The 15,134-nt window shown below is 40.8% G+C and overlaps 1 protein-coding gene across 1 annotated transcript; it reads right to left on the reverse strand.

Moving 5' to 3' along the window:
* Window positions 1-12,037: 12,037 nt before the first annotated feature.
* Window positions 12,038-13,834, reverse strand: LOC104607399 (nudix hydrolase 18, mitochondrial-like). The gene is made up of 5 exons (XM_010273039.3): window positions 13,474-13,834; window positions 13,136-13,244; window positions 12,936-13,019; window positions 12,700-12,828; window positions 12,038-12,609 (listed from the first exon to the last, which is right to left on the reverse strand). Exons 1-5 carry the CDS (start codon window positions 13,554-13,556, stop codon window positions 12,514-12,516), a joined length of 501 nt encoding a protein of 166 aa, XP_010271341.1. The 5' UTR covers window positions 13,557-13,834; the 3' UTR covers window positions 12,038-12,513.
* Window positions 13,835-15,134: the final 1,300 nt, after the last annotated feature.

The raw sequence follows: 15,134 nt of genomic DNA on the forward strand, positions 1-15,134 counted from the left end.
CATCAGTTCCAAACAAGGTTAAAATTGTCTTAATCTTTTTCACATCTCATAATCAAATAAGACAATCAAATTTAAATAAAAAAACATACAAAAATTTACACCCAACTTATTTATACTCCTATACATTTACACTTTTTTTCGGTAAAACTTATACATTTACACTAGTGCAAATAAAATTTGCACTGCACTGCAATCAAGTTGAGCCTAACATGAAATTCTCATGCATGGGCCTTTCCTACCCAACCCATAAACTGGCCACGCCCGTACCTTGTCAGTTGTCGCCTGTAAATTATTCGAAGCTAGGGAGGGGGCATGTCATTTGATGGATCCTATATAGGAGGTTTCAATTTTCAATCTGTTGCTATATATCCTAATGTTCCAGGTTTTGTTAGATTCATGGTTTTTGAATTGCGGTTCACCTGGACGGTCAGATCATTCGGTCTGAGAACCGTTCAAGCAATCAGTTTCATTTTATTCCAAATTCGACCCTTGACCAAAAATCATTGAATTAGTCAATGATCCGTTGATCTGGGTGATTGAATTATCGACTCATTAATCCGTTTAACGGTTTTGACCATTTTTTATTTTTTAATTTTTGTTGTCAGAATGAATTATTCGTTTGAACTGAACAATCGAACCGTTAACTAAAAAATTAATGACCAGAACGATTCCATTTTTGAGTCATTTTTTAAAACCATAGTTAGGTCATGATATAATGAGGCTGGGCTGCTGGCCAAGGCCTCAACCCATACATTAGTTCCAACCGGTTCCTAATTAATCACAACAAACATGAAATCTCTTTTAAACCTGGTCCAATTTTTCGGATTCTCTCCAGGTTCCATTTACTTCTAGTGCAATTTTATTTGCACTAGTAAAACTAATCAAATACATGAGAGTGCAAATCAGAAAAATGTAAATTCTGATCCACTTTTGTTCTGGATTTTGCTTTTCATTAGATTTTATCACACTGCAAATAAATCAAAACTGAAATTTGAAACAAAAACAAATTAGAATTTGCATTCAACTCATTTGAGTTTTCAAAAAAAAAAAATCTTATTTACTTTGTTCTGATTAGATTTTAGGGAGAATGACTAATCAGCTCAGATCAGAATTTTATTGCCCCATAGTATAAGGGAAATGCATCCTGACCATAAATTGATGGATGTGGTTTATAGGGGAGAAAGGGCTAATAGTAGGGGGGGCTGGAATTCAGAATTCTGCATCGGATGTTTCCGTACTTTTCTATAGATTTTATTACACTGCAAACAAATAAAAAACTGAAATTTGAAACAAAAACAAATCAGAATTTGCATTCAATTCATTTGTATTTTCAAAAAAAAAATTCTTATTTACTTTGTTCTGAATTTTACTTTTCTTTAGATTTTATTACACTGCAAACAAATAAAAAACTGAAATTTGAAACAAAAACAGTTCAGAATTTGCATTCAGCTCATTTGAATTTTCAAAAAAAAAAAAAAAATTCTTACTCAACAGTGTGCTGGATGAAGGTTAACTTGTTTTAGTATCATATGTACACGGACCGAAGGACATAGCCGGTGTACTTTTATTATGCTACACGGGAAGGCTTTTTCCCTTTATACTCAACACTGTTCATACATATTGGGCTGCGAATGGATCGGATGTTCGTCCAACCCGATACAGCCCAACATGAATCCATTACAGGTTCAATTCAATCTGCCACATATTTTGGATTTGAGTGCTCCAATTGCATGGAAGTCGAACCGTTTTGTCCTTCAGTTACTGGGTTGAATGGATCAGATCATTTTATCAATATATATATATATAATTTTATATTTAATTTTTTATTTATAAAAATATTAAAAATTGTAATTTTATACAAATAAAAGGGGTTTTTCATAAAAAATAGTGAGGCAAGGCACCTAGAGACACATAGATCTTGAAAAATTATTCAAAAAAAAAAATGATCACCCCAATCAGACATCAGGGTACAAAGTTATGACCTCCAAAAGTTTGTATACATTGAATGTATAACCCACAACCCAACGACCAAATTGAACAGGTCGATAGTTGAACCGGCTGAGTTGGATGGCTCTTGACCAAATCAATGGTTTTTGACCATCTAATGGATGGTTCTTGAAAATATTGGTTTTAATTAAAATTGTATCCAACCTAAACCTGATCCATTGACATCCTATTCTTATCTTCTATCAATGGCTCAGACATTATTCCAATCCAACCCAATCCAATATAGTATAAATCCATTACAAATGGATCAGGTCCAATCTAATCCAATAAATAATTTGGACCCTTAAGTCTGAACTGGTCCATTCAATTTGCCTTATGGATCATTGAACCCATTCAAATTGGTTTTGATTTGAAAAGGATTCAACCCAAATCCGGTCCATTGACAACCCTGACGGCCTGACCCCTCACCCAAACTTCAATACGACCCATTGCCCAACCAACATTTTTCGATGTATATCTAGCTTTAACTGGGCAATAACTCTTATATATATCATAACCATGGAAACAATCCCTGCAGCGATGACTGAATGCACCTGCGGATTTTGCAGCAATGTCTATGGACTTCACATCAATATATAGAATAGAGAGAACAGTGAATTTCATAGGTATCTTCATGGATATACATTATATTTGTTACTCAGATTGCATTTGATTTGATATATAACTGCTGAACTAGGAACTGAAATTGAATGTTGAAAAATCCTAAATCTTATAATGCATCATTAAGAATTTCAACAACTTAAAAAGTTAATCTACTTGATTGCTGTATTGCTGAACTGCTGAATGAAGTACAGGCATTGAGACGATTATTTTATCCCTAAAAATTTTATTATAAACCTTAACATTTAAGTCATTTTTAAGTTGGAATCTTTTCTATGCTTTCCTCTTTCATTTCAGCACCTATTTCATAAGATATTAAAGGGCCCAATTCTTCCCTCTCGCTTCCCTCCTATTTTCCTCTACTCAAATAATAAAACCAAATATTCTTTTCTAGTTTCAATTATTCGACCATCGAAATTGTAAACATCGTAGTTTCAAAAGTATGATACTCTGCAAGAAAAACCAATTTATGATACATCTTTTCTTGCTATTATTATTATGTTAAAAGGTATGTGTATTTCTGGATTTTTTGAAAGCTATCTAGCTTCAATGGTAGAGAGGGGTGTGATGAGGGCGGATTTGGCCCTCCAGTGAAATTGTAATATCTGGCACCTCATGCCAACCAAGTGCAGCCTCTTTATAACTGGGCAGTTCGGTAAAGCTTGCCACTTACAGACAATTTGACAGAGTTTGCCACAGCTCGCCACAGGCAGCTCGACATAGCTCACCACAGGCAGCTCGGCAGAGCTCACCACAGGCAGCTCGGCAGAGCTCGCCACAAGCAGCTCTCCCCCAGGCACCTCGCCATAGGCAGCTTGCCACTTGCAGGGTGGCTCGGTACAGGTAGCTCGCGGAAGAGCAGCTCGACATATCGCAGAAAGATCTCCTGCCTGACAACCGTACCTGACAGATCCGGAGACCTGCGCCCACGTCTTTCACCAGGTGGCGCCGTGCTTGCCAGCCCTGAGATCTGTCCCTTGCCTGGCAGAGCCGTACTCTACAATAGCTGCATGCACCCGCCACCTCAGCTCTGGCAATAACGGCTGCGGAAGAGAGACAGAGGCGGTTACGCTTGATTTGACAGGACACTGCTATATAAGGACTCCAACCCCCAAAGACAGAGGAGAGGAAGAAAATAGAGGTAATCCCTACTCTCTAGCTTTCTCATTTCTCTAATATCATCTTCAAACTCTCTACAATCAAAGTGCTAACTTAAACATCGGAGAGTCCCCATCGGGTAAATACCCCCGGGTCCCCTGATTCAGTTCTCGCAGGTCCCTCAGCTCCCACCGCCTACAAAGAGGATGAAAAGATGGAGTTCTCGCAAGTCTCTCAGCTCCTGCCGCCCACAAAGGAGAGAAGATCACCTCATGTAGAGGGCAGTCGGGTTGCGCTACACCAGGGAGCTCCACCATTCTTTGAGTCACAGGCCGCTCAGGAGCAGGGCAAATGATGAGTCCACCAAGGTAGCTCACCATCAGGGAGCTCGACACAGCTCTCCCCCTGGCAGCTCGCCACCAGGGAGCTCGGCACAGCTCTCCCCCAGGCAGTTCGCCATCAGGGAACTCGACATAACTCTCTCCCAGGTAGTTCGCCATTAGGGAGCTTGGCATTGATCTCCCCCAGGAAGTTTGCCACCAAGGAGCTCAACATAGCTCTCCCCCAGGCGGTTCGCCACTAGGGAGCTCGGCACAGCTCTCCCCCAGGCAGTTCGCCATCAGGGAGCTCGGCATAGCTCTCCCCCAGGCAGTTTGCCACCAGGGAGCTCGACATATCTCTCCCCTAGGCAGTTCGCCATCAAGGAGTTTCACCATCCTCTCCTGAGAGCAGGTCAAATGACGAGGTACTTAGCAAAAAATTAAAAGAAAAATTGGTACTTGACAAGAACCAGTTACATCAATTGGCGCCATCAGTGGGAACACACTACAAAAAGCTAAGTTCTCATCCTACAAAAATTTAAGTTCTCATCCGACAAAAGCTAAGTCCTCTTCTCCCAGAAATCCAAGTCCTCACTTTTTAGTAGTTGAAGCTCTCGCTTTATAGTTTACATTTTTTATGAACTCAAAGACTACGCAGGGAGCTAGCAGACTAAGAAGCTCTACCAACTTTACTTTCAATTCAGATAAAACCTCATCAGTCCTCTCCACATGTCCCCTCTACAAAGATGAGCTCTTCGTGGCTTCCGTAGGAGTTGGCGGCCAACAGACTACATAGGCACCCTTGCTGGTCGATCCTTCCAAGGCTCCCATGTGAGCTGGTGACCTAAAGTTAGTAGTGCTGCCTCCGAAGGTCGAGCCCCTAGTAGCTTCTTGTAGGAGTGGGTGACTGGCATTACGAGGCTGATGCAGCGCAATCACAGGTAGTTCAACACCTGGTCAGCTCGGCACTTGGTTAGCTTAGCACCTCACAGATAGCTCGGCATCTCACAGGCAGCTCGGCACATGGTCAGCTCGGTACCTCACAGGCAGCTCGGCACCTCACAGGTAGCTCGGCACCTGGTCAGCCTGACACCTCACAGGTAACTCGGCACCTCACAGGCAAAGCTTACGAGCCACACTACTTCTTAAGACCCAGCCGCCTCTTCAGCACGAGCAAAGTCAAGAAGAGTGGACTATGAGCCGCTCCCAAAGCCTACGAGCCACTTTACTACCCAGTTGCCTCTTCGGCATGGGCAAAGTCAAGAAGAGTGGACTACGAGTCATTGCCAAATCCTATGGGCCACATTATTGCTAAAAAGCCAGTCGCTTCCTCAGCATGGGCAAAATCAACAAAAGTGAACTATAAGTTGCCCCCAGAGCCAAAGGGCTACAGTACTGAACTGGCGGAGACCTCCTCACCCAATAGGCAGCTCGCCACATACAGGCAGCTCCCAAAACCTAAGAAATTGGATCAACACTTATTAGCTCGTTGACTTATGGGCCAAAAGAAGAAATCTACTCCCTTCGCTGAGTTACTCTCAACTCGAGTGTGGGGGGCAAATGGTGAGGGCGGATTTGGCCCTCCAGTGAAATTGTGACACCTAGCACCTCATGCCAACCAAGTGCAGCCTCTTGACAACTGGGCAGCCCGGTAGAGGTTGCCACAAGTAGCTTGTCACTTACAGACAGCTCGGCAGTGCTTATTACAACTTGCCACAAGCAGCTCGGCATAGCTCACCACAAGCAGCTCGGCAGAGCTTGCCACAAGCAGCTCGGTATAGCTCTCCCCCAGGCAGCTCGCTACTTGCAGGATAGCTCGGTATAGGGTAGCTCTCGGAAGAGCGGTTTGGCATATTGCAGGAAGATCTCTTGCCTGACAACCATACCTAACAGATCCAGAGACCTGCGCCCACGTCTCTCGCTAGGCGGCGCCATGACTGCCAGCCCTGAGAGCTGTCCCTTGCCTGGTAGAGCCGTACTCTACAACAGCTGCCTACACCCGCCACCTCAGCTCTGGTAGTAACGGTTGCGGTAGAGAGACAGAGGCGGTTATGCCTGACTTGACAGAGGCGGTTATGCTTGATTTGATAGGACACCGCTATATAAGGATTCCGACCCCCAAAGACAGAGGAGAGGAAGAAAATAGAGGTAATCCCTGCTCTCTAGCTCTCTCATTTATGTAATATCATCTTCAAGCTCTCTACAATCAGAGTGCTAACTTAAGCATCGGAGAGTCCCCGCCGGGTAAATACCCCCAGGTCCCTTGATTCAGTTCTCGCAGGACCCTCAGCTCCCACCGCCCAAAAAGGAGAGAAGATCACCTCATGCAAAGGGCAGTCGGGTTGCGCTACACCAGGGAGCTCCACCATTCTTTGAGTCACAGGCCGTTTAGGAGCAGGGCAAATGATGAATCCACCAAGATAGCTCACCATCAGGGAGCTCAGCACAGGTCTCCCCCAAGTAGTTCGCCACCAGGGAGCTCAGCACAACTCTCCCCCAGGCAGTTCGCCATCAGGGAGCTCGGCATAGCTCTCTCCCAGGCAGTTTGCCATTAGGGAGCTCGGCATAGCTCTCCCCCAGGCAGTTCACCACCAGGGAGCTCGGCATATCTCTCCCCCAGGCAGTTCGCCACCAGGGAGCTCGGCACAGCTCTCCCCCAGGCAGTTCACCACCAGGTAGCTTGGCATAGCTCTCCCCTAGGCAGTTCGCCATCAAGGAGCTCCACCATCCTCTCCTGAGAGCAGGTCAAATGACGAGTTACTTAGCAAAAAATAAAAGAATTGGTACGTGACCAGAACCGGTTACATCAAGGTGGTTTCTATCCTGCCATGTTATTCAATGAATGTTATTGATGTAGGCGCACATGGCCTTGGCCAATGGCGGGCTTGCACGTGTTTGACGGCGGCGCTCAGAGCGGGTCCAATCCGGGTGCATGCGGAGTAGAGGTCAGCGTGCAATCTGGAATCAATGGCACGGCCGCACTTAGTGATCTCGGATGACCATGCCCCTACATATGGACCGCATCCTAACTGTCCGAACCCACCTACCTCCAACCGGCTTCAAATATAAATAAGGGGCAATCCTTTCAAGGTAAGCATCTACAATCAAGAACTTTGATTTAAGAACTCGCAACTCCCTTTGTGGCTTTGTCAGAGTGTTTACACCTCATGCCTTGTCCACCTTGCGTTGCACCCATACTAACTTGACCATCAGAGTTTCCACCTCGGGTACCAATCCGTGGCCTATGACATTCTCCCTCCTTTTCTCCTCATAGTTGCAGGACCGGCCTACCAACCCTCGACCACTCCAGGCCTCAGATTACTCAACCACGCCTCGGCTCATAAGCGAATTGATAGTATTGCCCTCGGCCCATTCTAACCGGCAACAGATACCAATGTTCTTTTTTTCTAAAAAAGTGAGGAAATTTTAGAATTAGGGGCTATTTGATAACTCGTTGAAGTTGTTACTTGATTAATAGACTTATTGCTTTTATCTTTCAATGGATAAAATAATTAAGTAAAACAAAATTAATCAATGGTATAGTAATCCACCAATGACTAGGGGTGCTCACGGTGGGTCTTTTTTGTAATCAAACCGGTACTATCGGTTTTTGGAAAACCAGTAACTAAAACTGAACCACAACCAATCAGTTAACTGGTCAGCTGGTTTGGTTCGTTGGTTTTTCAAATTTTTAATTTTTATAATATATTATAAAAATATATAATAAAAAATTTAAATATATACAAAATATTATATTTTAAGTAATAAATAATATATTATATATTATAAATATATATATTTATTTATATATATATATAATGCATATTTATTAAATTATAATATAAAAAATATATACAATATATATAAAATATATAAAAATATATGTATATCGGTCGATTTGATTAATTGCCAATTTTCTATATCAATTAATCGAAATCGTACTGATATCTTTGATTTTTTTTAAATATCGAACCAAAACCGAATCGATCAGTTCGATTAACCGATTTTCGATTCAGTTTTGATCAATTTTTTCGATACATTCAGTTTTTTGGTTTTTTGTCTCACCCCTACGAATGACTCAACTTCAGTTTCATCTATTAAGGAGCCCACAACCTGTAAAAAGTTTATTCATTAAAAGACAAAAATAATAAGCATTTTAGTTCAGCCACTTCAGTCATATACCAATAACTACAATGCTAGAAGGATATGATATCACATAACTTTGATCAATCAGAAACCTCCTTCCCCATGAATTTTGATAAATATCAGCGGATATAGTTAGCACTTTTATGATACAGGCAGGTTGATAGGTTATCAGCTTTTAAGATATCACGCCTTTCTGATGTGATAGTCGGACTCTCTTTTCGTTGTATTTTACAAACAGTGAGGACGGATAAATCGGTTGTTCTGCTTCTAACACTTGGCAACATGGAAGGAGTCAAATTTATGATTTTGCTTTCTCAAACAAAAATAATTGCCATGTCAGCAAAATCAATTTATTTTTTTGCCGATGTGGCAATTGTAATTTTAAATAGAAGTATTTGCATATTTTGAGTATGAGAAGAAGTTCCCACACATTAGGTAGGTATAACTAACATGAACAAGAGAACATGCCATGTGACCATATAGATGAACCACGTGGGCTGGTCGATCGCTTAAACTACTCTTTCCTGGACTTGTGGGATGCTGGGAAGAAACCATGGTTTGTGCTTCATGGAAGGAGCTGAGGAGTGTCGTTACCAGCAAGCATCCAATTATGGGCTCGCACTACAAATGTTGTTCTGCTATAATAAAGGTAAGAAGAACAGCAAAGAACAGATAAGAGGGAAAATGAGCAAGGGGAAAGGGAATCCCAAACTATCCAAATGGACCTCCGCCATTTCAACCCCACTGAAGAAAGGCTGTTTCTATATTGGTGTACTGGGCCCAGTCGCCACAGATAGAGCTGTCAATGGGTCAGATCAGGGTGGGCCCAGTCCTGAACAACTGATAAGACGACTATGCTGTAAATGTAGACCCAACCCCAAACAGACCCCATTGGTTCTATAAAACAAGACCCAGCACCAAATCCATTATTAATCAGGTGTGGCCCAATTAGACCCATTAAAGTTGCCTTCATCACCTGTTTGAAATTTCAATTCTGATAGTCTTCTTTTGATTATAATTATGTTATACACAGTCCAAATTTATTCTTTTAAACATAAAATATAACAAAAATTACAAGAAAAACCTAGAGAAACTATCAAACAATATTTGTGATAAGTGATGGCCATTTGAAACAGTTTCAGGCTTTCAGCTTAAAAGTCCAGACCACAAGGATCTTATGACTTTTCTAAAGGTTGTCACTGTACTCAACACATGACACACGTTGTTAAAGGAAAAAGGAGCTAGGTTAAAGGGGACTGACTTCTTTTGATACCAATGAACAGCGTATAAAGAACTGTAATCTTCACTTAACATCTTTTTCTCCATATCACTGGAAAGCTGATTGCATTTGCATAGACTGAAGCCTCATTTGCATGCTCAGCCAAAACTCTCCAACAGTCTATTTCAGACACGTGGGCCTGTTAAACCAGATTGAAGGCCTCTCTCCGGCTCTGCTAATGATCAATCCTTATTTTTCCCATTTATGTCAACATTGGGGTCTCTTCGATTCCCATTGATTTGATGGAGAAGACTTGTCCTCGGAAAAGTAGGGTTGCATAATCAGGAGAAGCAGCTGTACAGCATTGAATCTGAATCAGAATCAGAATCAATCCATGCTTCTGCAGAAGATCCTTCTAGAAAGGGAAGGGGGGGGGGGGGGGGGGGGGTATAAAAGAATGTCCGGGTGAGATGATGAACTTCATACCGGATCTGGGTGAGTAGACAAGAGGATTAGGAGAAACAGGCTAAACTTGCTTTTAGTTAGTTCAGATGGTTGCTTGGTTGTAGATGCAAGTTTATCAACAAAGATCATAGAGCTGTTGGCTTGTTTTCTGATATTGGATTCGGTGCTCTCGAGATTTGCATAGTTAATATTTGCCGTGCATTGGGAATATTTTTTTTTTATAGGAAGATATTTCCAATACAAATCTGCAAGACTATGAATGCTATGAGCATGATCTTGTGAGGATCAAATCCGATTTTTTGTTTTCTTGGCCCAATTTCTAGAACAAAGATATAAGAATCAGATCGAATCCAGAATTTTAGCATATTTTGTTGAATTTTAACATTATGAGCTTATAGAAAAAGATATAAATAATTTATTTTCGTCAATAAAATGTTATAGGAAAAATGGTGACAATAATTGGATTTTTTTTTTTTTTTTTTATGAGACAAGAAGAGGGGCTACAACAGCGCAGGCCCACAGGGGTAACACGACCCAGAAATCCAAACAGATAATTATATTAGAAGGTTGAGTTGGTACATTGCAACTTGGGTGACAAAGGTTCAAATCTCCCAAACAGTTTCTCTGTGTATCAGCAAGAGTAAAAACGTTCATTGAATGTATTTTGGATCTGCTACTCACAAGATACTGTAGCCTACATATAACAGTGTAACCCCCATCAATGACAATATAAGCATGAAATATGTTTGAAAAGTGTACCATGCAATACTATCTTGATAAGGCGAATTCCTATTGGGGATCCAACAATTTATCCTGATAACAGTTCACCAGAAAACCTTGCGTTTGGTGGTGGTCTGTGTTGCTTTGAAAGTCCAAAGTAAGGTTCAAATTGTTTCCAATGGTCACCAAAATGCCAGTTTTTTGGATTTTGGAACTTTTTATATTTTGGATTATAAAAAACAAGTATTTTAATCCTCTCTAAAAATATGAAACTAAAAAGTTAAAAGAAATTAATGTATTGGGCCTAATGGCATATCGGGTGTATCAATACTTTCAATTAAACTTGCCAAAAATAAAATAAATAAACTGAGAGAACGAGCCAACACAACCCAAAAAGTAGGTTAAGGTCCCCTATGAAGAGACCCAAACCAAAAGTGGGCGTAACCCAACCCGACCCCAAAACAATTCGGGTTGGGTCGTGGATCACCTATTATCATACCAGCATTTTCAAAGTCGATGTAGATTCAAACAGTTGAACGTTTCAAACCATTTGAACCACCCATTAACTTGATCAAAAAATGAGATGATATGGACGGTTGAACCATTGACCCCTATGATTCATGGGCTAACCCTATTCTAAATATTCAATGTTCGAGTCTCAACGTGAGCCCCATTGAAATTTTGACAAAAATCAAACCCGAGCCCAGCTTATGAACACGTCTAATTGCCAAATCTAATTTAAACCATGGTCCAAAGAATAATGAATTAAATAATCATGGCACACTACAATGAGAGGGAAAGACAAAGTAAAGGCTAGAAAAGAGTAATATAAACTCATAAATGGATTAAGGAGGTATTTGGTAAATATAAATTTGCATAGACTTCAAATATTGTGAAAACATTTTGAATTGATAAATACAAATTAAATTAAATAGTTAAAGAAAACGCAAAACCACCGTAATCGAAAGAAGTACTAATGGTAGTGCAAATACATAGAGTGCAAAACCTTATATTATACTCATTGATTATTATGTTTTCCAAGCTTTTAATGATTTTGTTGGATCCTTTAATGTAATTATTTGATTATCAAAATGTGTGAATCACGTTCTCTCTTCACTATCATCTGTGAGCTCACACATTTGAAGCTCCTGTGTGCTACAGTAAAAAGAAAAATCACTTTTTTCCTCTCTCTCGGTGATAACTGATAAGTCTTATCTGACTCGGTCCATGAATCTGTTTAGTTGCATGTGTTTCCAAAAACGTTCATGCATCAGCAGCATCCCACTGAGTCCTACAAAGTAATAGAAAACACGCTTGCACATGATAATAATGTTTACGAAGCACAGTAACCATAGACACGGAATCAGCACCAACCCCAAGTTAGAAATCCCCCACAACGTGTACACATAAAAGCAGTTGGAGATTTTCCCCCCTCCTTCCTATTTATCACAAGGCAGACTCAGAACCGCTGCAACATCAAAAAATTAATTATTATGTTTTTAATGACAATTTAAGGTTGTGATGGAATCACCCAATTTCATTTAATAAAAAAAATTGGGTCGAATTATACAATTTGATGTTTTCTTTTCCCAGTAATCTTCGTGGATTTTTCCAAACCACTCAGCATGTACAATTTTGCTTCTCCTGTTCTCAGTCATCAAGGATTCTTCTTTGGGAGAAGTACCAATCAGCCCAGATCAGAATTTACAAGGCCCAAAGTACAGGGGGAATGCATCCTGACCGTGCAGGATTAAGGGGAGAGGGCCAGTTGTAGGGGAGGGGGGGACTGGAATTCAGAATTCTGCAATTCTGCATCGTGTGTTTCCGTACCTTTCCCCTCTTCTTTCCTCTGTTCTCCGTCTCTTTGTCATCGGTCTAAATATTTACAGTCAACTGCTGCCATCTCCTCATCTCCTGGATTAAATAACAAGGAAGAACTTAATTCCCTTTCTGTTGCAGACGAAGTACCAATTCCTCCAGAGCTTCAATCATCCAATCATGCGGGCAGGATTTTTTGGCTTCATCCACAGTCATCTGAACAGAACATTTCAACCCAAAATCAGTACTTCATTCATTTTGTTTGTTTCAAGCATCGAAATATCAAACACATTCCGTTGTACATACCCATTTTCTTTGGCGTACATTCTTCTCAGGCCAGTTGTCTAGTAGCTTCTCGACAAGCAAAGGATACATATATCCCTCATAATCTGAACCAAACCTCTTGCTCTTAAATAACCATCTACCCAATCCTGTCTGCAACAAACGAAAAAAAGAGATTAGTTTTGCTTGTCCAGGAAAGCCAGGGATTTGCCAATGCCGAGAACATGATCAAACAGTAACCATGTCCAGTGGATACTAACCTTAATAGTGCCTGTCACACCGGCTTCCTCATATGTCTCGCGCTCAGCCGCTTGTACGATTGATTCATCTTGTTCCCAACCTCCCTGTTTAGCACAAAATCAATTGCACCATGTTAATGCAAGATTAAGATACAACCCATCACTCGCTTCAGACAGTAGAACAAACCCTTCAATTGTCTCAAATTTAGGGGTGTCAGTACCTTTGGAAACAGCATTATATGTCTCTTTTTCTGTGAGCTGATCATGAGAACCTCCAAATCGTTGATATCGGCATCATTGGAAGGATTATTGCATCTATATGGAATGCATCTGAACATAATTAAAAATGGAAATTACATTAATAATCATCTTTAAATAAGTTCAAATAAAAAAAAAAACAAGATATAGAATAATAGGTGAAGGGGGCAAAAATTTGTCCAATTTTGACAAATTCAGAAGTAAAGGTCGAAAACCTCGCAGCGGAGCACGAGATTCGTCCCTTGAAGCAGAGTAAGACCCATCAAGAAGGCATCAATAAAATCAAGAAACAGCGACTCACCCAACGACTTGGCGACGGCCGACCTCATCATAGCGCTGCAAATCTCTTCCGGTACGAGAAACCAAAACGTCCACAACAGCCATTTTTTATTCTCGAAGAAAGAATAAAACCTTACCCTTTCCCTTTCCTCTCTACTCGGAGACTTGAAGGAAAACCTCAACTCAACCCCTTCTCGTTTCAAACTTCAATAAATGAAAAAAGCTTGCTATCTGAAACTGAACAACAGTAATCCTCTGTCTCTCGCTTATCTGATCTGGGTTATGCTTCGCTTTTTCTATTCTTGAAGAAAGACGCCTCCAGATATCGGAGCTAAAGTGCGAAACCAGAGAAGTGAACCGCAATCAACTGCCGAGGATAAGATACAAAGCGCACCCACCACCCCCTATAAGTAGCCATGATTGAAATGAAAAAAATATATAAAAAAGATAAGAAAAGAAAGCCGTGTAGGCTCTCACAAGTCACAAACCACTCGGTTCGTTCTACTGACGCGTTGGCGATTAATGTCGAAATGTTAGAGGATGTGAACCGAGTGGTGGCATGTTAGCTGCGTAGTCCCAGAAAAGTTGATGTGCCATGTGTGTGAGTTTTGTGTTAAGTACCAATACAAAATGTCCCCGTGTATGATACTGGGTCCCACGAAGTTGGGCACTGAGGCTTCTCACTTCGTCCTTCCTATACTAGTGGGATTCTTGTAGTTGATGTTGATTGGGTAGTCATAAATATATTTTGCCACATCGGATGCTCTGTCAGCAAATAAATATAAAAGAGAAAGAGTGCATCTTTATATGGTGATTGACATGGGTTTGCCGGACGGATGGCCTTGATGCTTTGTCTGTGTTTCGTTATGATTTGATGTGATAGATTTTGATGGAAACACAATACTGTTGAGTAGGATTTGTGCTTTTAAAGGGCCAAAGCTTGTACCCCAATTTTAGAGCTCGATGGCCAACTTAGGGGTGGTTCAGGTGGTACTTAGCTGGTTTGTTTCAGCGGAGAGATACGGATTGGATTTTTGCTACCACCGACTTTGGAGGTAAGTTATTACTATCTAACATCAAAATAAATAAATACTGCAGTTTTATGGGAAAGCTTATTTTTGGGTTTAAGTAATTCTATATTTTTTTTGTAGGGGTGCACCTTGAGTGAACCCAACCGAGCCCAGACCGATTCAACTCAAACATGGGTTGGGTTTTTAATTTTGGTCCTCGGACTAAGTTAAGGCCCCAGACTTTGGGAATTTTATTTTTCGGATTGGACTTGGGTTTCGGTTTTGGCCTTAGCCATTAAGCAGCTCAAACATGAACCAAGCCTGCCTCAACCTTGTCCCAACCTAAGTCTGACCTAACTATATATCTTGACACATACATATTTGCATAAATGCATATATACATGTATAATTTTAAAATAGATTCGTTGATCAATTTAAGCTCGGTCTGGACTTGAGCCTAATTCGAATGCATTAAATTATGATATGGGCTGGACTCAAGTCGGAAAGGTTGGGCTTGATTTTGGATTCAATTCTAGCCTGGATCTTAGACCCAAATCTTAGGATTGGACCTGGATTGACCATAAACTCAATCTAACCTACCCAATTTGCACCTCTAACTTTTGGCTTTTTAGAATTTTACCAAATGGGATTTTACGACTTTTCTAAACTTCTT

Source organism: Nelumbo nucifera, chromosome 4, assembly GCF_055504915.1.
Source record: "Nelumbo nucifera cultivar China Antique chromosome 4, China Antique-T2T, whole genome shotgun sequence".
Taxonomy (NCBI): domain Eukaryota; kingdom Viridiplantae; phylum Streptophyta; class Magnoliopsida; order Proteales; family Nelumbonaceae; genus Nelumbo; species Nelumbo nucifera.

Bases quoted from the DNA above. Each gene is read 5' to 3' on its own strand.
- LOC104607399 (XM_010273039.3), bottom strand. From the start codon at position 13,556: ATGGCTGTTGTGGACGTTTTGGTTTCTCGTACCGGAAGAGATTTGCAG. The intron at 13,245-13,473 runs GTGAGTCGCTGT...AATTATGTTCAG, and splicing joins GGCCGTCGCCAAGTCGTTGG to ATGCATTCCATATAGATGCA. The intron at 12,829-12,935 runs GTTAGTATCCAC...CGTTTGTTGCAG, and splicing joins GTGTGACAGGCACTATTAAG to ACAGGATTGGGTAGATGGTT.